The sequence below is a fragment of the Barbus barbus genome (assembly GCF_936440315.1).
Source record: "Barbus barbus genome assembly, chromosome: 17".
Lineage (NCBI taxonomy): Eukaryota > Metazoa > Chordata > Actinopteri > Cypriniformes > Cyprinidae > Barbus > Barbus barbus.
This window is the reverse complement of record NC_136745.1, coordinates 28,458,219-28,481,673: the sequence shown is the minus strand read 5'-3', so window position 1 is coordinate 28,481,673 and position 23,455 is coordinate 28,458,219. Positions and strand designations below refer to the sequence as shown.

At 37.8% G+C, this 23,455-nt stretch overlaps 3 protein-coding genes across 4 annotated transcripts; 2 read left to right on the top strand and 1 right to left on the bottom strand.

Moving 5' to 3' along the window:
* Positions 1 to 1,919: 1,919 nt before the first annotated feature.
* On the top strand, positions 1,920 to 5,406 carry chrm1a (cholinergic receptor, muscarinic 1a; the record flags this gene model as incomplete). Its single annotated transcript, XM_079438989.1, has 2 exons — positions 1,920 to 2,645; positions 4,714 to 5,406. The coding sequence occupies 2 exons, from the start codon at positions 1,920 to 1,922 to the stop codon at positions 5,404 to 5,406; spliced, it is 1,419 nt and encodes a 472-aa protein (XP_079295115.1).
* Positions 5,407 to 7,485: 2,079 nt separating this feature from the next.
* dpf2l (D4, zinc and double PHD fingers family 2, like) lies at positions 7,486 to 15,805 on the bottom strand. The gene is made up of 11 exons (XM_079438451.1): positions 15,736 to 15,805; positions 14,695 to 14,855; positions 14,512 to 14,619; positions 13,186 to 13,382; positions 13,021 to 13,113; positions 12,440 to 12,524; positions 11,853 to 11,984; positions 11,455 to 11,586; positions 11,252 to 11,364; positions 10,500 to 10,581; positions 7,486 to 8,689 (listed from the first exon to the last, which is right to left on the bottom strand). The coding sequence occupies exons 1-11, from the start codon at positions 15,765 to 15,767 to the stop codon at positions 8,607 to 8,609; spliced, it is 1,218 nt and encodes a 405-aa protein (XP_079294577.1). The 5' UTR covers positions 15,768 to 15,805; the 3' UTR covers positions 7,486 to 8,606.
* A 735-nt stretch (positions 15,806 to 16,540) lies between these two features.
* hnrnpa0a (heterogeneous nuclear ribonucleoprotein A0a) lies at positions 16,541 to 23,342 on the top strand. 2 transcript variants are annotated; one of them, XM_079438674.1, is made up of 4 exons: positions 16,541 to 20,064; positions 20,399 to 20,517; positions 20,610 to 20,670; positions 23,195 to 23,342. In XM_079438674.1, exon 1 carries the CDS (start codon positions 16,577 to 16,579, stop codon positions 17,492 to 17,494), a length of 918 nt encoding a protein of 305 aa, XP_079294800.1. In that variant the 5' UTR covers positions 16,541 to 16,576; the 3' UTR covers positions 17,495 to 20,064; positions 20,399 to 20,517; positions 20,610 to 20,670; positions 23,195 to 23,342. The 2 variants fall into 2 exon arrangements, with proteins under 2 accessions (XP_079294800.1, XP_079294801.1); XM_079438675.1 differs by having other exon boundaries at positions 16,551 to 17,405.
* Positions 23,343 to 23,455: the final 113 nt, after the last annotated feature.

The window sequence follows — 23,455 nt, the reverse complement described above, 5'->3', positions numbered from 1 at the left end:
CTTGTGTACTAATCAGAGTTCACTGCTCTTATTAAGACTCATGGCAGATGTTTTTTACTGTTGCAGTCATCATGACCAATCAAATTTGGATGGGAACTTCTGAACATGTTATACTGTATCTCTACAGTCATCATCACCGAGGTTAAAAAGTCACAGTATTTTAGTTTGTAATCATAAAATAAACAAACATCGATAAAATAAAGGCTTCAAATAAGTAACATTAATGAATCTCATGCTAATTTTTTGGTTTATCTGTTAATCCCACAATACATTATAACGAAATACGCAGTGGTGCTTCTATGATGTTTTAATTTCTGCATTAAAATTCATTTTGTATTATATGGGACATGTGCAATTAATTTAAATCATGAAACTTTTACAATGTTACAGCGATTTATTAAAAGTTTATGGAATCTTTTAATTATGGAATCCTTTTTATTTTTTTCTCAAATGTTTAATTATAACAAATTCTGTGTTTACCTTTTTAATTTGGTTCCATTTTAATGGCTTAATTAAATTTTAATAGTCAAACCTATGTCTAACTAATTTAATTCATAAACGCAACTTAATTTAATTAATTAATTCATAAAAACTTAATTTATTAATTCGCTTGCAATAATGTGGCCCTGTGAAATGTTGTGTATTTAATGGTAATTTTAATGGTAATAAAAAAAAATTATTTAAAGTTTAATTTTTATGGTAATAAAACATACTGTAAAAAATTAAAACATGGAAGAAAAATTTATTATTATTATTATTATTATTATTATTATTACTACATTAAGATGTACATTCTGTCACAATTTCTTCAAGCTAAACCGAACTTATATTTTGACGGGTTGCCTTGAAGGCCTTCAGCTTCTGTGTGTATGTGAAATGAGGATAGTTTTTCTCAAAAGAAACGGTCAAATGCTCATAGAGTGACTCTCAGAGCAGCTCTGGAGATAAAATGCATGTGTTTATGTCCTCATAGTGAGATGGCAGAGCAGAAAGCACATAAATGAAACTGAGCGTCTGTGCCATTCATTCACAGACACACAGAACATGCAGGATTCAGATTTAAATTAATCTGTTTGCGGTTTAATATTCACAGAAATATCGCCGTTTCATTTAAAGTGTACTGAGCTACTTTTGATTTATTCATCCAAGATTTGACAAATTCCGTAACGGTCCTTGTTAAATACAATAAATTATATGTTTATGACCGGAGTCTTTGTGTGCATTGCAGAAATCAACATTTTTCATGGTGTGACTTCCAAAACATGTAATGATATTAAGTAATGTTTTTAAAAAAACAACAACAACTATGATTATTTCTTTTCTTTTTTTTTTACACTTCGTGTGTAAACTTTCAAAACACTTTTTAATTGAGAGTTTGTATGAATTAAACACCAGTATATTCATTCATACAAGCTGTATGATGTGACCCTGGAGCACAAAAGCAGTAGCACAGGTACATTTGGAGCAATAGCCATTGTATAATGCCAAAAATCATAAGGATATTAAGTTAAGATCATGTTCCATGAAGATATTTTGAACATTTCCTTCCGTAAATATATCAAAACTTAATTTTTGATTAGTAATATGCATTGCTGAGAACTTCATTTGGACAACTTTAAAGGAGATTTTCTCAATATTTAGATTTTGTTTTTTTGCACCCTCAGATCTCAACCAAATATTGTCCGATCATAATCAATGGAAGGCTTACTTATTCAGCTTTCAGATGATGTGTAAATGTCAGTTTCAAAAAATTAACCCTTATGACTGGTTTTGTGGTCCAGGGTTACATATGTCTTTTTTTTGTTGTCTACGCAGCATGATCAAACATCAGGAATCCCCTAAAAGATGCGATACGAAGCATACACTGGAGTTTTAAAGCACAAAGATAATCTCATCTATCCTGCCATCTTCAGTCCATGATGAACGGCACCTCATTCACACTGAATCTCTCTAGTTTAAGCAACGGGACAGATGTGGCGGTCTCTGGTCCCGTCACCTGGAGGATGGCCATGATCACTCTCATAACCATCCCACTCTCCATCATCACCATCATAGGCAACGTCCTGGTCATGATCTCTTTTCGAGTCAACCCTCTTCTGAGGACAGTGAGCAACTACTTCCTCCTGAGCTTGGCTGTGGCTGACTTCATTTTGGGTGCCATCTCGATGAACCTCTACTCTACCTATATCCTGATTGGCCAGTGGACTTTAGGAAACCTAGCCTGTGATGTGTGGTTGACTGTGGATTATGTGGCAAGCAATGCCTCTGTTATGAACCTGCTGGCCATCAGCGTGGACCGCTATCTCTCTGTCATGCGACCTCTGACCTATCGGGCCACTAGAACGCCCAGAAGAGCGGCGGTGCTGATTACTCTAGCGTGGTCCGTCTCGTTTGTGCTTTGGGCTCCAGCTATTTTGTTCTGGCAGTATATAGTGGGTGAGCGGACTGTTCCAGAAGGAGAGTGTTCAGTGCAGTTCCTGTCTCAGCCTGTGATCACATTCGGGACCGCCATCGCTGCGTTTTACCTGCCGGTGAGCGTGATGGTGGCGTTGTACTGGCGGGTGTACCGCGAGACAGAGAAACGCTCTCAGCAGCTCGCTGGACTCATCGCTTCCCAGGGAGGACGCACCGGAAATGCATCTCAGGTGGGTTTCAAGTGGGCTCGTCTATTATTTTACATTTTAGGTTTTAAAAAGTTCTTTGTTAGCATCAATAGTTCCATGAAGAACCTTTAACACCATGGAGCCTACCTTCTTTATAGCGGAAACAATGTTTTTAGATTTACAATGTATTTATACTAGGAGACAAATGGTTCTTTTAAGAACTGTTCACTGAAAGGTTCTCTAGGGAACCAAAAATGGTAAAAAAAATTTTTAATGCAATTAATGCATCTTGCTTTTTTTTTTTTCAATTTATAGTTTATGCATATACAGTTTATTGTTTGTGAAGCTTGTTTTAAGTTCACTCAAATTAAAAGTTGTTATATTTTTCAAAGCCTATGATAAAAAATAATGGCTGTATTGTTGAATGGCTATAATTAATGCTGACCTTAATTAACAGGCTACTTAGTAAAAAGATGCCATTAAACACATATTTTAAATATACCATCTTCATGTTGTTTCTACATTCATTTGGAGATCTAATGTGAAATTAGGACAATATAAATACATATATTTATCTGCAATTAATTGCGATTAATTACAGAAAAATGTTAGTTAGTTTGTTTTTATCGATTGACAGCACTATACATAATATATATCTCCAAAAAAAAAAACTATAAAATTCCTTCCAACAGCTTATTAATTTGTGGTTATTTTTTAATAATTGGTTTTAGTTTAGTTTAGTTAATTTTTGTTAAATTGTGGCCGCTGTGTAATAATTCACTGGCCATGATTTACCTAAAACAAGGGAACAAATAATTGCATGCACGGGATATGAACGGGACAAAAGTCTTAATTCGTGGACATGATATCTTGTTTTATTTCCCCGCTTGTCATTTTTGAGACTTTGCTGTGGGGAAAACAATCCTACCAAGGCTGGAACATACTGCAACAGGATGAATATAAAGAGCTAAAGTTTTATAATGATTTTCATCAATTTACTAAACAGGATGTAGTGCTGTACAGCTATTTTTTTCCTTCTAAATTATATCACTTCTCTGAGGATAATATGAGAAACTGTTTTTGTTTTTTAACCAAGATTACATAAAAGAATGGGGAAAAACTTCATTCTCATAAAAAGAAAACAAATGTTTTCCCAAGAAAAATTATGTTTTTTAAAAGAAGTTACAAGCATTAGTGCAACCTGAAAGACATGATGTTTACATTTTTCTTATTTTGACTAAATATCATGTTTTCATTTAGTACTGCCCTTCAAAAGCTACAGAAGATACATGTTTCCCACACTGTAAAAAAAAATAAAAAAAATTAAAAGGCAACCAGCTTCAGCAGATTTTTGAGTTTTCTCAACATGTTGTTTTAAGTTTATACAACAAAAAGTTGAGAAAAATAAAAAATCTGCTGAAGCTGGTTGCCTTAAACTTTCAAGTTTGCTCAACTTTTTTTTTTTTTTTTTTTTTTTTTTTTTTTTTTACAGTGCAGAAGACAAAATAAGTTAAATTTGAATCTTCAAATTCAAAAAGTTTTCACCCCCTGGCTCTTAATGCATGGCTTTTTCTTCTGGAGCATCAGTGAGCGTTTGAACTTTCTGTAATAGTTGCATATGAGTCCCTCAGCTGTCCTCAGTGTGGAAAGATGAATCTCTAAATCATACAGTCACTGTTGGGAAGGGTTCAAATACACAAAAATGCTGGAAAATCAAAGAATTTATGGGAGCTGAAGGATTTTTTCTGAAGAACAGCAGACAAGCAAGGGACTTATGAACAACTATCACTAAACAAAAAAACAGCTGTGGGTCATTCAGGTAAAAACACAGTATTAAGAATTTTATAAATTATAATTTATCCATCTAGAGACTTTTTATTGGGCAAAAATACGTATAAAATCATCATTTTCATCCATTTTTGCTTATAGAAAAAGACAATTTCAAATGTGTGTTTCTGATAAAAGTGTAGTTTGTTATTGTTGTCAATGAACATGAGCATTTACTTGACCCTGAAGCTTTGGATTTCATAGGGTTATTAAATAAGCTGAAAATCAGTCAAATTGAACAAAGATGTTTACATTTTTTTGTCATATAATATATGTCTCCCAGAGATCTTGTCAGAGCAATTCTCGCAGCGTTGAAGATGTCAGACCACATACGGAGCAGAAGCAGCACAGGAAGACACACAGGACCATCTGTCCAATCATCACAGCAGCGTGGTGGAAGAAACGAAGGGAAAGAGACGAGATGTCCAGCTCGTATACCACACACAGCCATCCACAGATGGACACAGACACGGACGACAATAACAAACACATTCCACTCGTTCGGATGGATAAGACTGCGGTCAGTGATCTCCACAGTGACCGTAACGCCACCAAGAGGAGCTGTGAGTCAGGAAGTCAGAATTCGCTCAACTCCCCTATGAATCCCTCAACCACGAGTTCTGCTGAAGCTCCGGCTCGATCGCTGACCGCAGCCCAGCAGTGCGGCAAAGCCCGGACCTCGTGTCTGATCAGGGAGAAGAAAGCGGCCCGGACCCTCAGTGCCATTCTCCTGGCTTTCATTGTAACATGGACCCCCTACAACATCATGGTCCTGGTGTCCACTTTCTGTGACGACTGCGTTCCTGAGGGCCTGTGGCAGCTGGGATACTGGCTCTGCTACGTCAACAGCACGGTCAACCCCGTCTGCTACGCACTCTGTAACAAGCACTTCCGGGTCACGTTCAGGGCGCTGCTGCTCTGCAGGTGGAAGGAGCATAGGAAGGGGATCAGATGGACCCCGACTGGGAACGGCTGATTTCATCGTGACCTTGGGTTTTCTCTTCATGATATCAGTGATTCAGCACTGCTTGACAAATGCTGATCTTTATGATGATGCCAAGGCTTGAAAAGATCCTAGAGATCAAATTTGTGCTTCAAACGCAGTTCAGTTTGTGAAATCGTATCTTTGCAGGGAATGTAGCAGTTTTTAAATTCGAATTCCCTTACTTGACACATTCAGAATATAAAATGTAGCATCTGGGTGTGTGTTTATCAAGCATAAACCCTTTAACCCTCTGACGTTCGGTCAAACATTTTACGTCTTTTTAGTTCATCAGAATAGTTACATGGACACCAAAAATAAATAAAAATCATGGACACAATTCAAAAAGGTTAACTGGTTCTGAAAAAGATAAAAAGTCACTTATATTGTTTGCATTGGAAACGAATGAGAACGTTTGGTACTGCACCCAAACTAAATCGTTTTTGTATATCAACCACAAATTTGGAAATCAACTTATTTAGATTTATGTCTTTGATTTTCATGTAGGTTTAGAGTAAAACATGTTTTGGAAAATATATATTTCATATAAAATTTAAAACTTTTTTTTTTCACTTCAGCTATAATTTGCCAAGCGTCTCATTTCAAAAGAAACCAAACTTAAGTCTGTGCTCCAAAGCATTCAAGCAATTCATTTTCAGGTCTCGGCTCAGTGGTTAATAAATGGATCACAACTATTCCATAAATATAATTTAGTACCATAAAAGCACAAAATATTAAATAAAAAAAACATTATAAAATTATAACATAGTAGACAATTTGTATAATATAGTAGACTGTTTTGCCCAAGTTTTTATATATTTTCCAATGTTTACCAATATTTCTCAATATCAATCTTTCTTTCGTAATTTAAATGCTCAAATGACAAGTTTTATTTGGAATAAAAAGCATCCTAGGGTAATGGATAATATATTACAAAGACCCTACAGCAGGGGTGTCTAACACAGCCCTGCAGAGTTTAGCTCTAACCCGGCTCCAACACACAAACCATGTCGATTTCAAATAAGCCCGAAGGACTTGATTAGTTGGATCAGATGTGTTTAATTAGGATTGGAGCTAAACTCTGCAGGGCTGTGGCAGGAACTGAGTTATAGACACCCCTGCCCTGCAGTTTAGGAGGTCTTGCCCTTCCATGTTTTCTGTATTATTACTGATCGGTGAATATTAGAGCAATTTTATACCTGCTGCAGGAAGACGAGACAGCGATAGAGAAATCATCTTCAATACAACCCACTGTCAGTATTATGTTCTTAGCTGCCATTGGCACATCCTTTATCTAACGTTACACTCTCCCCAGTTGTGTTACAGTCTATCAAAATGTGGTACCAGGTGTAATTTCTCACCTGTAGCACAGAACCACATGTTTACTCCATCTATGACAGATGCAGCATTTGATTTATGGTCAAAAATGGTATTAGGTCATTGTATGATTTGTATTTGGACACATTTGCCTCCTTTAAACAATTAGATTTGCTTTTAATACACACTTTTATAGGTATTTACAGTTTAGAAGCTTTGTATCATCGAATTCAAATGTTGTCCTCTCATTGATTCGGTTCTCGAACAGGTGTGGAGAAAAACAATCCATAGCTAAATCGACCTAATCTGGCTACTTTAGAAACTTTAAAACAAAAATGGGAAAAAGAAACAGAGGACCAAATATCAGATGATGCTTGGCAGGAAGCAATTTGGAGAATACGTTCTTCTATTAGTCTTAGACACACGATTGTTCAGTTTAAAATGATACATCGTCTTCATTGGTCTAAGTACAGACTGGCAAAGATTAAAAGTGACCGATGTAAGCAAGCTCCTGCCACTCTATATCATACGGTCATGTCCGAAATTAATACAATATTGAGACCTTTTCTAAAATGTTTGGTAAAACTATTGTGCTAACCAGGCTGACAGCAATATTTGGAGTTGTTACTCAAGACTATAATCTAAGCAGATCCCAGTCTGATGTTGCTTTTTGTTCACTTCTAGCCAAGAGGTTAATTTTAATGGAAAGACTCTTCGCCTCCAACATACAGACACTGGATTAAATACAATTGGAAAAACTCTTGATGATTTATTAAAGAGTCAAATAACAGATTCTTTACTACTTGCAACCTTTTCTAACCTTTGTGGAGAACACTTCTGACATGAAATGAAATTAGTAACAGTAGTGAGAATTATGTAAAAAAAAAAAGCAGCATTATATAAACTCTTAAATTATAATCATATACATTTTAATCTAAAGTCTTGATGTTAAAAACTGATATTTAAAAAGCAAATCTCTTACCTCATGTCTATTATTTCATAAGTATATATTTTACCGGGTCTCAGAGTTATAGTACTATGGTAAATTTCATTGCAGTGTTTATTTACTTTGCTGTTAGCATTCATAACAAAATACACATTATTAAGATTAATATATCTGTTACACATGTTTATTATGGAAAGGCCAATATGAAAAATGTAAATAAAAAAAGACAGAAAAATACAGCATTTACATTTAATACCAAATACAAACTGACATGATATACCAAAAACAAATACAAAACGATACAGTACTCACGATAATTCAATATGGTTAGTCAACAATAATAGATATCGGTTATATCACATACAAAATTATGCTACGAAAGATAACCCGCCTCATGAGTGTTTTTGTAGAAATAAGTGAATCCAGAAAATGAAGAAACAAAATCAATTCAAATAAAAAAAAAAGCACCATCTTCTGGTTTTTGGATCTGGACCTTGGCACAATTACGTCCTGAAAGAACAACTTACGAGAAATAATCATTTACGACAACAGAGATACACTTCTTGTACAAATGAATATTTAAATCCATAACACCCTTGAAGGATTAAGCCATATGTTTGCTCTATGTAAACAAATGTATCTTGAGTCAATAATAAAGACAAAAAACAAATATTTGGCAATGCATAAACAGGTGCTTAATCATCTGAACCACTGGCCCTAACATCAAGGAATGTGGAAATAATGCATGAAGCGTATTTGATCCATTTCAAACCTTTCCTTTATGCACTCTTGTGATGCGTGTAACAGTCATAGTGAAACAGTGGCTACATTAGGGCCAATGATTTCTCTTTCTACTGTTTCACGACCGTCTGGATGCGTTTCTAATGGATTGTGAGGGCTGTGCATTCTTTAAGCTAGACCGTATTCATTATCACTCCATCGCAGGGTTTTGGCTCTGATAAATGGAGGCCTTGTCCTTCAGAAGAGCCAGACACAGGTGGCAACTCCAGCTTCCTAGAAACAAGATTAAAGCCAAATAGCAATCAGTGGCACACATAACTACTACTAACTTAAACGGCAAGAAATGCATAAACTTGTGCAATCGTTTGGGTGTCAAAGATGTGGCTTCACAAGATAAGTTTGAAGATCTAGATGAGATCTGACTATTTATTTGGTCTGTTCCTTATGCGATGCTACTGCACTGCATCACAAGACTTGGAATACAGCACACAAGTCAATAGTGTGACATGCAAAACTTCATATTAACTCCAATGTTGTGTTTCTTGAGAGGTTTTTCTTTTTCACAAAATGCTGGTTAATGTTGTCGCCTTGGAATAAAACTTTGCTCACACAGGGTATAAACAACATTTTTTGGGGGGGGGGGGGGGTTTATGGGGGTTCTTATGCTGTATTTTTACCAAATATTGGATTCAGTTTTATTCAAATCAACTTCTTTTCTTTCATTTAGCACAGGTTTTGCACACTGATCTGAGCTTATGCTCCTCTGCTTTTCCATGAACATGATCCACAATAATGATTTTTTCACTCATGAGGTGCATGAGCTCAGATCATTGAGGCCTACCACCAATCAGTTACAAAAACTGTGCTAACTGAAAGAAAACCAGTTGATCATATTGAATCCAAGATTTGGTGATGATAGAAATTTACATGCAATTTTTACACCAAACACCAAATTAAAGGATTTCCAGCAAAACACAAGGATTAAAAAAATGACTTGTCATGGCACATTATATTTATATATTCTTAAATTATAATGTTAAAAGCAAAATGCTATAAAAAAACAATTCTTTCATTATGCATATTTCACATGTGTATGATTTACTACTGCTTTATGGATCTCAGGGATATAGTACTAAAGTAAAATTCAATGCATTTTTTTTTACTCTGCTAGTAGCAGTCATGAAATGTGTGATTTTTGCGTGTGTGTGATTGCAAAAAGAATGGCTTCCTTAATGTTATTCCTTATTTCCAAGGTTTTGAGAATCGATAATTGATTTTTTGATAGAGGCAAATCCTCTCTAATAGCCTTTTCAGTTCATAGAGCTAATCATTAATTCACCTCTTAGCCTCTAATACTGACGGGAAGTCCAATTCATCTCCACAAACCTGGTGTGGGTTGTTCAATGAATCGATTCATATTGACCTTGGCATGTACATTTAACCGGGTGTCATGGTATGTCACAATGAAACATTTAAATAAAGCCATATGTGATTATTACCTTTCATTCACTTTGTTTTGTGGTCACTGTTTCATTCAGTGATCCTGCATGTCCAATAGCTTACGACTGACAAATATTGATTAGCCTATGCTTTGGACAAATTTCCAATAATACAATTTTTGTACCTAAAACATACAATATGGACACTGACATGGATTTGCTCTGAGATCTAAAGTATATAAAACAAATAAAGTCCATTAATTAGCTTAAAGGGTGAAACTGGCTTGTTCTGTTGTCCAAAATGGTTTTGAGCACCACTCTGTACTACATGAAGAGATAACAGGGGCTGATAATAATCAATGAATACAAAGGAAGTTTAAAAGGAGGTAAGCTTTCATATCATGTAGTCACAGCGAGATTAAGTAAGCAAGCTCTACAAATCAATAAAGAAAAAAAAAAAGAATAGAAAACAGTGGATAAATCGATTCCAGAACCAGGAATCGGAAACGATTTTGGAAATGAACAACCCTGAAAGGTGCCAACTTTCTTGAAAATATCTTGCATTTATTGGAAGAAAAAATAAGTGTTATGAGTCTGGAACGACATGAGACTGAATAAACGGTGATAGAAGCGATTGATCGTACCTTCTGGAGGGTCTGACATGGGAGGGCTGAGGCAGTACATGTGGTATCCTCGATCACAGTCATCACAGAACAGAAGCTGGTCCTACAGAAGAAGATTTAAACACATCGACAGATGGTTTTGTGACGTGTTGGGGTAACGCATTACAAGTAACAGGAGTTACGCAATCAGATCACTTTTCTCAAGTAACTAGTAAAGTAACATAACTTAGATATTTTCTTGTAAACTGAAAAGTAACATTTTCAAATGCTTTCCCATTTATTGACTGGCAGCTCTCCAGTCTCCATGTTGAGAGAAATCAGAAGCGCAGAGGCGCTGTGTAAACATATGTTAGTTTTACTCATCTCACTTACACAAAAACAGATTCAGCATCCCTCAAAATTTATAAAATCAGTGAAATGCAACGAAAAATATGACACAAACTTGCGATTAAATGTGTTACATAACAAATATGCTTTGCGTTTAATCTGGTGCAGTCAAACGACTAATCGCATCCAAAATAAAGGTTTTTGTTTACATAATATACTGTGTATATTTATTATGATCTCAAAATATGTCAGTGCCTTTGTTTTGCCTCAAGATGCACACCAGTATTGTTTTTTCTAAGGCATGTTTATAAAAACTACTTAAATGTCCTAATTGAACTATTGCCTAATCCTGGTTTAATCTAAGACCTGTCTGTGAAACCAGGCCTAAAAGTAGCTTTCCCCAACACTGGTTTTGCGTGTTTGACTGATCATGTGAGGAGACTCACGTCATTCTCAGATGTGCCACAAACATTGCAGCACTTGCACTCAATGCACTGCCAGCGGTAAGTCTTCACAGCTGCCATCATCACGGCAGTGAACTGCAGGCACGAAGGATGTCCTAAAGAGGGATGAGAGAAAAAGGCCACGTGTGAATTACGTGCATCTCAACGTGGAGGTTTAGAGCTTGTTGTGTGTCTCTGTGTCGTACCTGAACGTCCACAGTCAGAGCAGGACACCAGTTCCTCAGACTGGCCTGTTTTCTGGTTCATGTTGGAGTCGCCCAGGCAGAAGTCACAATAGTCATTGGGTAACGCCAGGCCATTTGGTCCTTTCTTAGGGGCTGTAATTAAAACTTTCATTAATGTTTTGATTGGCAGGAATATCCAAATCGAAGCTGCAATCAATGTGGTCTTAACAAAAGTTACAAATATTTGTAATGTCATATACAATATCCTTAAGAAACAAGGATCTAACAATATCTAACTCTTAAATGTTATATAAAGGGTGTGGTTCAAACGTGAAGAACAGTACATCTCGTACTCGTTAAATCCTATAAATTGATCATGCACAACCATATAAGTGATGCGTCATCCTGAACGAACTCACTCTTGGGTTCCTCTCGTGGTGCAGGTGTGTGCATCTCAGGTTCTTCTTTGTCTTCTCCCTCCTCATCAGCCAGGTGAGAGTGAGTGTAGTGGTAACTCAAACCTGGTCTGTTTTTATAGCGTTTCCCACAGACTAATAAAAAGAAAAGGTTTCAAATTAAAACAGCAGTGTGAACAGGATTTTCAGTGCTGTTTCAACAAAGGTTTTCAATGTACTAAAGCTCCCTCTCCTGACATCAAAACCACGAGCACAATAAGATGCGATTATTTAAACAAACACAGTAAAAACAGTAATATTGTGAAATATTATTATGATTTAGAATAGCTGTTTTCTATGTGAATATATTGTAAAATGTAATTTATTTCTGTGATGCAAAGCTGAATTTTCAGCTTCATTACTGCAGTCTTCAGTGTCACATGATCCTTCAGAAATCAACTTTTGAACAGTAGTGAACCATAGTTTACCACGATAAAAACACCCAATTTAACTGAAGGTTGGCTAAAATCAAATTCTAATAGATAAATGATTTCTGCAAAAAATAACCATAATGCTACAAAAGAATAACTTTTTAAAACAACACAACTCACTGTCACAAGCATACGGTTTGTCTCGATCTTCCTGGGCAGCTGCAGCAGCTTCCAGTTTCTTTTTTCCATTTCCAACCCCTCGACCCTGGCAGATTAAAATGACATTTTCATGAAACTACTCCTCCAGGCCATCGCATGACCAAGAACATCAGGAGATGATAAACGCTTAAAGGGACAGTTCACCCAAAAATGAAAATTCTGTCATTAATTACGCACCCTCATGTCGTTCCAAACCTGTAAAGACCTTCGTTCATCTTCGAAACACAAATTAAGATATTTCTGATGAATTCCGAGAGCTCTCTGACCCTCCCATAGACAACAAGGATCCTAACACGATCGAGGCTCAGAAACATAGCAAGGAGATCGGTAAAATAATCCTTGCTCTCTATGGAGGGTCAGAGAGCTCTCGGAATTCATCAAAAATATCTTAATTTGTGTTTCGAAGATGAACGAAGGTCTTTACAGGTTTGGAACGACATGAGGGTGAGTAATTAATGACAATTTTCATTTTTGGGTGAACTATCCCTTTAATACTGTATCAGTATTCAATGAATTAAGCAACAGCAGACTAGGCATGTTACCTTAGACTTTCCTTTTCCGCGTCTTTTTGGAGTCTCCTCCTCAAAATCTTCATCATCCAGATCATCCAAGTAGTCTTCCGGCTCAAGGATTCTCTGAGAACGACAGGAAACGTCCATCAATTATATGCTCAGAGTATACAGTACATAAAAAGCCGTGCTTTATACCTTCCTAAAGCGTGTGGAGCTGCTGTGGCTGCTGGCCGCACTGGTTCCAGTGATCTCAGTCAGACTGGCTTCTTCCTCAGGCGGTCTGAGCTCCGTGGGCACTTTTTTATCCATCGGCTCACCCTTCAGCAAGGCTTCAAGGCTGCTCCCATCCAACGGGCCCAACACATCTTTTTTCAGGTTCAGTTCCAGCTCAGCTTTGAAAAGATGCAGTTTTAAATCATTTGGTTAGGATTTCCAAAATATTTTTAAACATTTTCTCTGATTTAAATATCTCAATTTATATCGTTTATATTTTTAACCCTATAAAGTCTGACATTTGAAATAATAGTATGATTTTTTTTTTTTTTTTTTTTTACAAAAAGTAACAGTTTATTTACCCCTTTGATAAAAAAAAGGTTTGCATATGTGACCCTGGACCACAAAACCAGTCATAAGGGTCATTTATTTTAATTTATACGTCATCTGAAAGCTGATGAGCTTTCCATTGATGTATGGTTTGTTATGATCGGACAATATTTGACAGATGCAACTATTTGAAAATCTGGAATCTGAGGGTGCAAAAAAATCTAAATATTGAGAAAATCTCCTTTAAAGTTATGCAAATTAAGTCGGTATATTTATAAATATATTTACGGTAGGAAATTTAATATCTTCATGGAACATGATCTTTACTTAATATCCTAATGATTTTTTGCATTAAAGAAAAATGGATAATTTTGACCCGTATAATGTATTGTTGGCTATTGCTACAGATATACCCCAGCGACTTCAGACTGCTTTTAACGTGTTTTATGTTGAGTATCACATTTGATACACCAACCTTTTATGGCTCATATAGTATAATGTAGAAGAATATGGAGATTAGATAAAAAATAAGATGAAATTGAGCTTGTAATGTAAATCAATGAGATATTTACAACAGCACTACTTGCATAAAATGCATATAAATATCAGTTTTCAATTTATACCTCCCAAAAATGTTTTAGTAGGATGATATTTAAATGCTCAGTTTATGATCAAAGCTCTGTAGTTTTAATTATCAAAAATGTAATGCAATGCAATAAAGTCATGATTGATTGATTGCCTGATGTATCTTACACGGTGCTCACATTTTAACATGATAAAAAAAATATGCATGGATAATCAATTAAACCTAACTTGCTTAAATCCAGTAAATGTTCATCTAAAAATATTACTAATAATATATTTTATTAATCCATTTACTATATAAAAGGAAGCCATGTAGTAGATTGTGAACAACAGAGGCTTTCACTGCAGGAAATAATGTTAAGCATTACAAACAGGCTATATTATAATAGAGACCAGTTTTGAGTGGAGGGAAAACCAGAGCAGGGTCTTCTGGTGGGTGAGCTCTTCTCTTCTTCCTCCAGCGCCGAGCAGGATATGTGTACAGCTGTCCCGGTGCGGTCCCTTAAATAGAAATCATATGTTAGCACCAGTAGGACAGGAGGAGAATGGAGTAAGTGTATTGGGCTGATGCTGAACCTGCACTCCTGTGTCTCTTCTCCATCCAAATGTAGCAGTTGCTTTGAGCGACTCCAGTCTGGGAGTCCAGGAAGGGCATGAGGATGCTCCTCTCGGCACACAGCCGGGCGTTATAACTGTGACACTGCTCCAAAGCATCTTTATAGTACTGCTCTCCAAGCCTTCAGTCCACACACACACGACAATAACATCAAATACAAGTTCATTCAAAGCATGTGATTTAGATTAGCCGTTAGTAAACATTCACATCTGAGTAGTTAAATCAGTTTTCAGAAAATAGCAGGGGATTTTTTACTATTTGGTGCATCACAACGTGCTGATATCTGTCCCTGGAGCACAAAACCAGTCTTAAGTCTCTGAGGTATATTTGTAGCAATAGCCAAAAATACATCGTATGGGTCAAAATGATTGATTTTTCTTTTTATACCAAAAATCATTAGGATATTAAGTAAACATGAAGATATTTCGTAAATTTCCTACCGTAAATATCAAAACTTCCTTTTTATTTAGTAATATACATTGCTAAGAGCTTCATTTGAACAACTTTAAAGATGATTTTCTCAATATTTTGATTTTTTTGCACCCTCTGATTCCAGATTTTCAAACAGTTGTATCTCAGCCAAATAGTGTCCTATCCTAACAAACCATACATCAATGGAAAGATTATTTATTCAGCTTTTAGATGTGCAAATCTTCTCTAATTTATTACTGGTTTTGTGGTCCAGGGTCACATATGCAAACAATGGACCCCAAAGTGGTGTGCTATTTTTTTGGCAGTATAAAAGAAGCAACGGCAAAACTATAGACTTTTTTTTTTAAGTTGTACAAGAAAACACAAGAGCAAGGCAAAAGAGCAGTGCCTGGTTAGTGCAGCTGATTTGAAAAGAGCACACATGGTTGTATGTAGCGCTTTAATGAATGAACGACCAAACACCGATGCTTCAGCCTTACTGTCGACCATAAAACCCTCCCGAATCAGCCACAAACTGAGAATATCAGACGAATATTCATTCAGAGAGTTTAAAAACTACATGTACTCACACTTTAACGATATTCTCCACGGCAGCCGCCATTGTTTTGCTGTAGTGGGCTGTTGTTGTCTTCACTGCGCATGCGCACTAGCTCTCCTTTATTGATCCGTCATAGCAGATGAAAGCTTAACAGAGTAAAGTTTCTGGAAAACAAAATATACAAAATATATGTGACCCTGGATCACAAAACCAGTCATAAGGGCCAGTTTTTTTGAAGTGCAGTTCAATACATGTTACTAATCAAGTTTTGATTAGTAGGAAATGTACAAAATATCTTCACAGAACATGATCTTTATCTAATAACCTAAAGATTTTTGGCATAAAAGAAAAATCTATAATTGTGACCCATGCAATGTATTGTTTTGTGGTCCAGGGTCACATATTACCGAAATACAATCGATGTAATAAAGTAATCAAAATAACTCAAACACAGGGTTGCCAGGTTTGCACAACAAAAACCCACTAAAGCAGGCCAAAACTAGCCCATTTTTTATTTTTTTGATTCACTTTGTTAATGAATGCAAACTATAGTGAACTGATAAACTGTAATAAATACTGTATACTTATAGTATAATATACTTATAGTTGTAGAACACTTAGTACAGTATTTACATAGTACTATAGTTGTTATATTACCACAGCAACTATAAAATTACCACAACAAATTAAAGTATGGTTCAAAAACACTATAGTATTTTTTCATGTAAAGTAGCCCGATTCCGCGGGAAATCAGAGGATTTGGCAACACTGAATACTGCGGTGGGCGTGGTTACGTTCACATGACATCATCCGTCCGCCATTTATATCTCACCGCCATTTTACATCAAACCAGCAGAGATTAGGTTGCGAAGATGACGGCCCAAATGGAGAATCAATTGTGCAAGCTGTTTGTCGGTGGCCTTAACGTCCAGACCACCGACGACGGGCTGCGAAATCATTTCGAGCAATACGGAAGCCTCACGGACTGCGTGGTTGTGCAGAACCAGCAGCTAAAGCGCTCGCGCTGTTTCGGCTTCGTGACCTACTCGAGCCCCGAGGAGGCGGACTCGGCCATGGCGGCCCGACCGCACATTCTGGACGGGAACAACGTCGAGCTGAAGCGGGCCGTGGCCCGAGAAGACGCGGGCAAACCCGAGGCTCTCGCGAAGGTGAAGAAGATATTCATCGGCGGGCTTAAAGACGATATCGAGGAGGATCACCTCCGTGACTGCTTCGCTCAGTTCGGCGCGGTGGAGAAGGCGGAGGTGATCACGGACAAAGAGACCGGCAAGAAGCGGGGCTTCGGCTTCGTGTATTTTGAAGACAACGACTCGGCCGATAAAGCCGTGGTGCTCAAGTACCACGTTATTAACGGGCATAAAGTGGAGGTGAAGAAAGCCCTGACCAAGCAGGAGATGCAGGCCGCCGGTAGTCGCGGTGGCCGTGGTGGCCGCGGCGGAGGAAGGGGGATGGGAAGACCGCAGAACGGCTACGGCGGGCGCGGCGGCGGATACGGGAACTACGGCGGCGGCGGCGGCTATGGAGGCAATGACGGCTACAGCGGAGGCTACGGAGGCGGATACGGTGGCGGGTATGGGGGAGGCTACGGGGACCAAATGGAGGGCTACGGCGGTGGTAACGGCTACAATGACTTTGGCAGCGGCTATGGCCAGCAGTCCTCTGGCTATGGCCCAATGAAAGGTAATTACTCGGGCAGAAGCAGCGCTCCTTACTCCCGAGGAGGTGGTGGTGGTGGTTACGGCAGGGGGGGTTACGGAGGCTCGTATTAGGAGCGTATATTAGGTCACAAATTAAGAGCAGCTCCTTCCCCAGCCCACATCACACTTTTGACCACACATTATCTTCAGCTAAGTAGCCAGATTGAGCCACCTTAATGTGGCATTGACTGAAACACTCGAGTTCACCACTTTATCCAGCCTAGCAGATCATAGGTAGGGCTCACCTTTCTGACTTTACTCAACATCTCACAGCTGTTACTGCTACTACTACACATCCTTTTGTTCTCTTCCCTGAAGTACTAGGGAGTTTTTTTTCAGCAAGACATAGGACTACTACTCTGGATCTCTTCTTATTATAAGACTGGCCGGTGGTGTCCGGGGCAGGCTACCTGTTCGCGAAACTGTTACTCGCGTGTTTTTGTGCTTTGGGATTAAGTTAAGGGTAGTATTTTTGCTTGTTAATTAGTGTAGGCATGTGTTTTTTCCTCCTTTTAGTATATGTATTGTATTTTTATTGTCTGTTTTCTAATTTTCAATAAATTATAGGGCTGCAAAACGATTAATCGCGATTAATCGCATGCAAAATAAGTTTGACTGTGTGCGTACTGTGTATATTGTGTATATATAAATACACACATGCATGCATATATTAAGGGAAATGTTAGATTTATATATAAAATATACTTTATATTTTATAAAGTGTAAATGTATATACTTAGAAACGTTTTTCAAAATATATGCATATGAGTGTATTTATATATCCATAATATACACAGCACACACACACAGTGTATGCTCCTGTTACATCGTTTTGCAGCCCTACATTTAAATCTGGTTTTGATTGAGAGCCAATAGCAGTGAACACCTGTAGAGATTCAAAATTTCATTGGCTGGCAGCAGGCCTGATTTGCATATCACGGGATTACACGCGTGAAGTAAAAATCCCATTAATTTTCTTCATAAGGCAAGACCTACTGTGAGCTATGAGATTAATTGATGTTATATGCGTTTATTGAAGTCGTCAATGGGCATTTTCAACTAATTTTGCAAATATGTTGACATTAACCATGATTTTTCCCAAAAAATCTTAACATGTTCATGCCCACCCACTCCCATGAAGCATGCCGCATGATATAATATTTTGTATATATTTGCTTATTTTGCAATAAACAATTTTCTACACACACTCAACCCCTTTTAAATTAATTAGTTTAATGTCATTTGGAATGCTTCTTGGGATTGCAGTACTTTTACCCGTTTTGTTTCAAATACACTTTTTTGTTGTTGTTGCTTCAAATCAAATGCATAGCTGATTGAGTGAATTATAACTCTTTACTTTTTAAAAATGAATGGGGAAAAATACTCTAGGAAATCAAGGCAGCTGAAACGGTGGACGGGCACTGTTGAACTCAATTTGCGGCAGAGTCTGTCGCCAACCAATGAAAGCTTGAACTTTTCTTTAATTAGGTTCGATGGCAACTAGAAGCTGTTCGTCCTAACATAAGAAACGGGTTGGAATAAACAGAAATTTCTTTGGCGTCTCAAAAACGTTGCAAGTTAACGAACTACCTTCAGTCTCACTAAAACAGCCCTCAGCATCCATTAATATAGTGACTAACGTGTGTCTCCTCCCAATTAGTGTCATTTGTTAAATAGTTCAAGCACATTATGAAAATATTGTCATTGGTGTTAACGAACATTTTCGTCGGGACTCTGATTTGAGTTGTTTTTCTACCGTTTAATCACTTAGTAAAGGACTTAAATGCTCTTGTCATTGTATTACTGCTTCAACGGAATAACCTATTGAATATTGTTTATTTCAGATACAACTGAACTGTATGTATTTCTGTTAATAAAAGTCATTCCGTAGCCATTATGGTTTATAGCTGAGATTTATTGGGTCGCATATGAGGCCCGTGTAGCGATTCTGTCTTTTCAATCTAGGTAAGACTCAAATTGGAGGCCACCCTTTGCCATTTATCAGGCATTGGCTCTAGTGCTCCATATTAATGACATTGCTTTGCATCAGACATGTGGAGATGTCAATATTTTCCCAACCATATGTTGTCTTTATTCTTAAAATATGTTTAGAGCTTTGTTCCAATACTTTTAGTGATCAAATAAGACGGATCTATACCTTAGCTGTGTCCACTACTACGTCATTGGATTCTCCAGGGCTACTCCAGAGATGTAGAAACCCAGCTGAAAATCCATAGGATAAACGCACCAGGTTTGTAGAAATGCTTTATACACCAGACATTACATCGGGTGTGCCTTTAACATACTTTGGATCCACCTGGAACGAAATCAGGTATTTGGGAGTCGTTACCGTAAGGTAAAGCGTGCATGCAACTTTATTTCAGCATTGCCTAAATTCTAGCTGTTAACTGGCGGTGACCATGTAACAGAGGAAAAGTGGAAATTAGAACATGCTCTAGTTTAATGTGTGTGCCGCTGTGGTGATTGTGGTCTATGTAGTTATGTCTTAATCCAATATTTTAGCCGATTTTCAGTTTAAGGTCAAACCGGAGAACGGAGCTTATAGTTCCTGTATACTTGATGCATTAGTTCCAGATATTAATGACATCAAATGCAAAGGAGATCTGCATATATTAAGCAAGGTTTGTGCTTTCAGTTATTTACTTTACATCTTATCAATCCCCCTCCCCTCCTCATCTCGGTGTTTTGCTCGTGTTTTGTTCTACATTTCTGGCAGTCTAAGAGGGCAGTGGATTTTGTTGATAATTGAGTGAGACTAGTGAAGATGCAACTGTACAACCTCTTGGCATTGGCCTTTTCAAAAGTGCTGTCATTTTCAAAGCACACCTCTTACATAGGCCCTGCTTAAAGGCACAGTGTGTAAATCTGAAGGGGTTGTGTAGCTAGACATGTTTCAGGACACCGCTTGTTGACTTGACGCTTACATGCATCTGCATCTGTCTTCTTTTTCCACAGAGATAACGCAATGGAAGGATTTAAATATCTCACTTCTAAGTGCGGCTGCTTGATGAACCTCTGCTGTGGCTGTGAATCCAGTTGCTCTGAAAGATGAAGAACGAACTCCAGTGAGTTTGGTAAGCAGGTTTTTTTTAAATCTGTGTTATACAGTAAGTCACACCAATTATATTTACAGAATTTCATTTTCTCCGTCTTTGCGTTCTGGCAGAGTTTGCATATGAACGCATATGCCAGATTCCCGTGGACCTCGGAGAGGCAAGATGCCCATGGTAAGATTTTGTACATTAAAGGAACACTCCACTTTTAAAAAAAAAAAAAGGCTCATTTTCCAACTCCCCTAGAGTTAAACGGTACCATGGCTGCAGCAGGCGCAATGATATTACGCATGCGTCTCTCTCAAATGTTTTCATGGTTGCAAGCCACGCTCCCTGTGCAAGCAGCGCTGCGTAATATCACTGCGCCTGCTGCACCCATGGTACGGCAGAAAAGTTCCTTGATTATTATGCCGGAATGAGAGTATAGTTCCTAGCCATATCGGCCTAGAAAATGTTTTTCTAGAAAATTGTTTTCCGTCAGTCTTGGTACACTATGTACAGTGTGACATAAGTATTTGATACACTGCCGATTTTTCGGCAAAAATCCAGAAAATCCAAAAAAAATCCAGAAAATCACATTGTATGATTTGAATAATTAATTTCCACTTTATTGCATGACGTAAGTATTTGATACAATAGAAAAATAGAACTTAATATTTGGTACAGAAACATTTGTTTACAATTAGAGAGGTCAGACGTTTCCTGTAGTTCTTGACCAGGTTTGCACACACTGCAGCAGGGATTTTGGCCCACTCCTCCATACAGGTCTTCTCCAGATCTTTCAGGTTTTGGGGCTGTCGCTGGGCAACACAGAGTTTCAGCTCCCGCCATAGATTTTCTATTGGGTTCAGGGCTGGAGACTGGCGAGGCCACTCCAGGACCTTGAAATGCTTTTTACAGAGCCACTCCTTAGTTGCCCTTGCTGTGTGTTTGGGGTCATTGTCATGCTGGAAGACCCAGCCACGACCCATCTTCAATGCTCTTACTGGGGGAAGGAGGTTGTTGCCCAAAATCTCGCGATACATGGTCCCATCCATCCTCCCCTCAATACGGTGCAGTCGTCCTGTCCCCTTTGCAGAAAAGCACCCCCAAAGCATGATTTTTCCACCCCCATGCTTCACGGTTGGGATGTTGTTCTTGTGATTGTACTCATCCTTCTTCCTCCAAACACTGCGAGTGGAGTTTATACCAAAAAGTTATATTTTGGTCTCATCTGACCACATGACCTTCTCCCATGCCTCCTCTGGATCATCCAGGTGGTCTTTGACAAACTTCAGACGGGCCTGGACATGTGCTGGCTTGAGCAGGAGGACCTGGTGTGCTCTGCAGGATTTTAATCCATGACGGTGTAGTGTGTTACTAATGGTAACCGTTGAGACTGTGGTCCCAGCTCTCTTCAGGTCATTGACCAGGTCCTCCCGTGTAGTTCTAGGCTGATCCCTCACCTTTCTCAGGATCATTGATACTCCACGAGGCGAGATCTTGCATGGAGTCCCAGTCCGAGGGAGATTGACGGTCATCTTGAGTTTCTTCCATTTTCTAATAATTGCGCCAACAGTTGTTGCCTTCTCACCAAGCTGTTTGCCTATTGTCCTGTAGCCCATCCCAGCCTTGTGCAGGTCTACAATTTTGCCCATAGTGGAGAGGTTGGAGTCTGATTGATTGCGTGTGTGAACAGGTGTCTTTTATACAGGTAACGAGTTCAAACAGGTGAAAATTAAGACAGGTAATGAGTGGAGGATAGGAGGGCTTCTTAAAGACAAACTAACAGGTCTGAGAGCCAGAATTCTTGCTGGTTGGTAAGTGATCAAATGCTTTTCATGCAATAAAATATAAATTATTCAAATCATACAATGATTTTCTGGATTTTTTTTAAATATTCTGTCTCTCACAGTTGAGGTGTACCTACGATGAAAATGAGATGCTAATGGTCTAATCCGATTCAGTGATCTAAACCAAGCTAAAAGTGCTACCGCCAGACCTGGAGATCAGTGAAGGGATTCAAAAACTGTAAAACTCAACTGTTTAACTCTTGGAGTTGTAAAATGAGCTTATTTAAAAAAAAACAAAGTGGAGCTCCTTTTAAGCCCTGAAAATGAATGTCTTGTGTTTCAGTGACTTAAAATCAAAATATTCAGATTACACGTAGGGCTTAAGCGACAGTCAGTAGTTCAAAGTCCACTTGCGGTATTCTAGGTGCTTTTTTCTACAGGTTTTTCCATTTGTTTTAATTAGTTTGACATTTATAATACCATGCTTATTTTTACTTTATACATTGGATGGGTTTATTCTTTCAATAAAGTTGACATGAGGCTTAATACTAAAGAAAAGCAATAAGTTTTTCAGTGTTTTCAGCTTATTTTCATTTAAAAATATGGCGTGCAGTTGCTTCAAACAATAGTATAACGCTATTCAAAACAATTTAATTTAAATTGCTATAATCATATTTAATCTATTAATCACAACTACTATTTCAAGGGAATAATTGACAATTATGATTTGTCACAATCGTGCATCCCTAATTACATACTCATTTTAAGTTTAACATGACTTAAGCATCATGGTCTTCTTGTGGGCCTTATCACTGAGATTTTGATTTTGTCAACTCAAGAGGGCGAACACTGCAACAAAAATGTTTGTACTTGGCATCTATTATGGTCACGTCGCTGGAAAATGTGTCTTATGTTTGTTTTTACAGACTTGGTGCCAAGATGATGACATGATAATGGGTGCCTGCGTTCGGTTGCTTTGACTGGAGTTGAATCAAATGCATAATGACCGTGCACATGAACGAGAATAAACATGGCATTGAATGTCTGATGCATTAAATAAAAGAAATTAACTGGAAAACTTGAGTCTGTTATTATTAATGTTTGAATGCATCAAGTGTGTTACACAGGATGGATAAAGGATAAACAATGAGTAACATTTACACTAACACAATAAGTGATTAACTTTG

What these genes read in the sequence shown, in the direction of transcription:
- dpf2l (XM_079438451.1), bottom strand. Translation starts at nt 15,767, where the DNA reads ATGGCGGCTGCCGTGGAGAATATCGTTAAAGT. An exon ending in TTTCCCTCCACTCAAAACTG is followed by an intron (nt 13,383 to 14,511) that starts GTCTCTATTATA and finishes ATCTTTTCAAAG; the next exon opens with CTGAGCTGGAACTGAACCTG. An exon ending in CATGTCAGACCCTCCAGAAG is followed by an intron (nt 8,690 to 10,499) that starts GTACGATCAATC and finishes TCTTGTTTCTAG; the next exon opens with GAAGCTGGAGTTGCCACCTG.
- hnrnpa0a (XM_079438674.1), top strand. Translation starts at nt 16,577, where the DNA reads ATGACGGCCCAAATGGAGAATCAATTGTGCAAGCTGTTTGTCGGTGGC.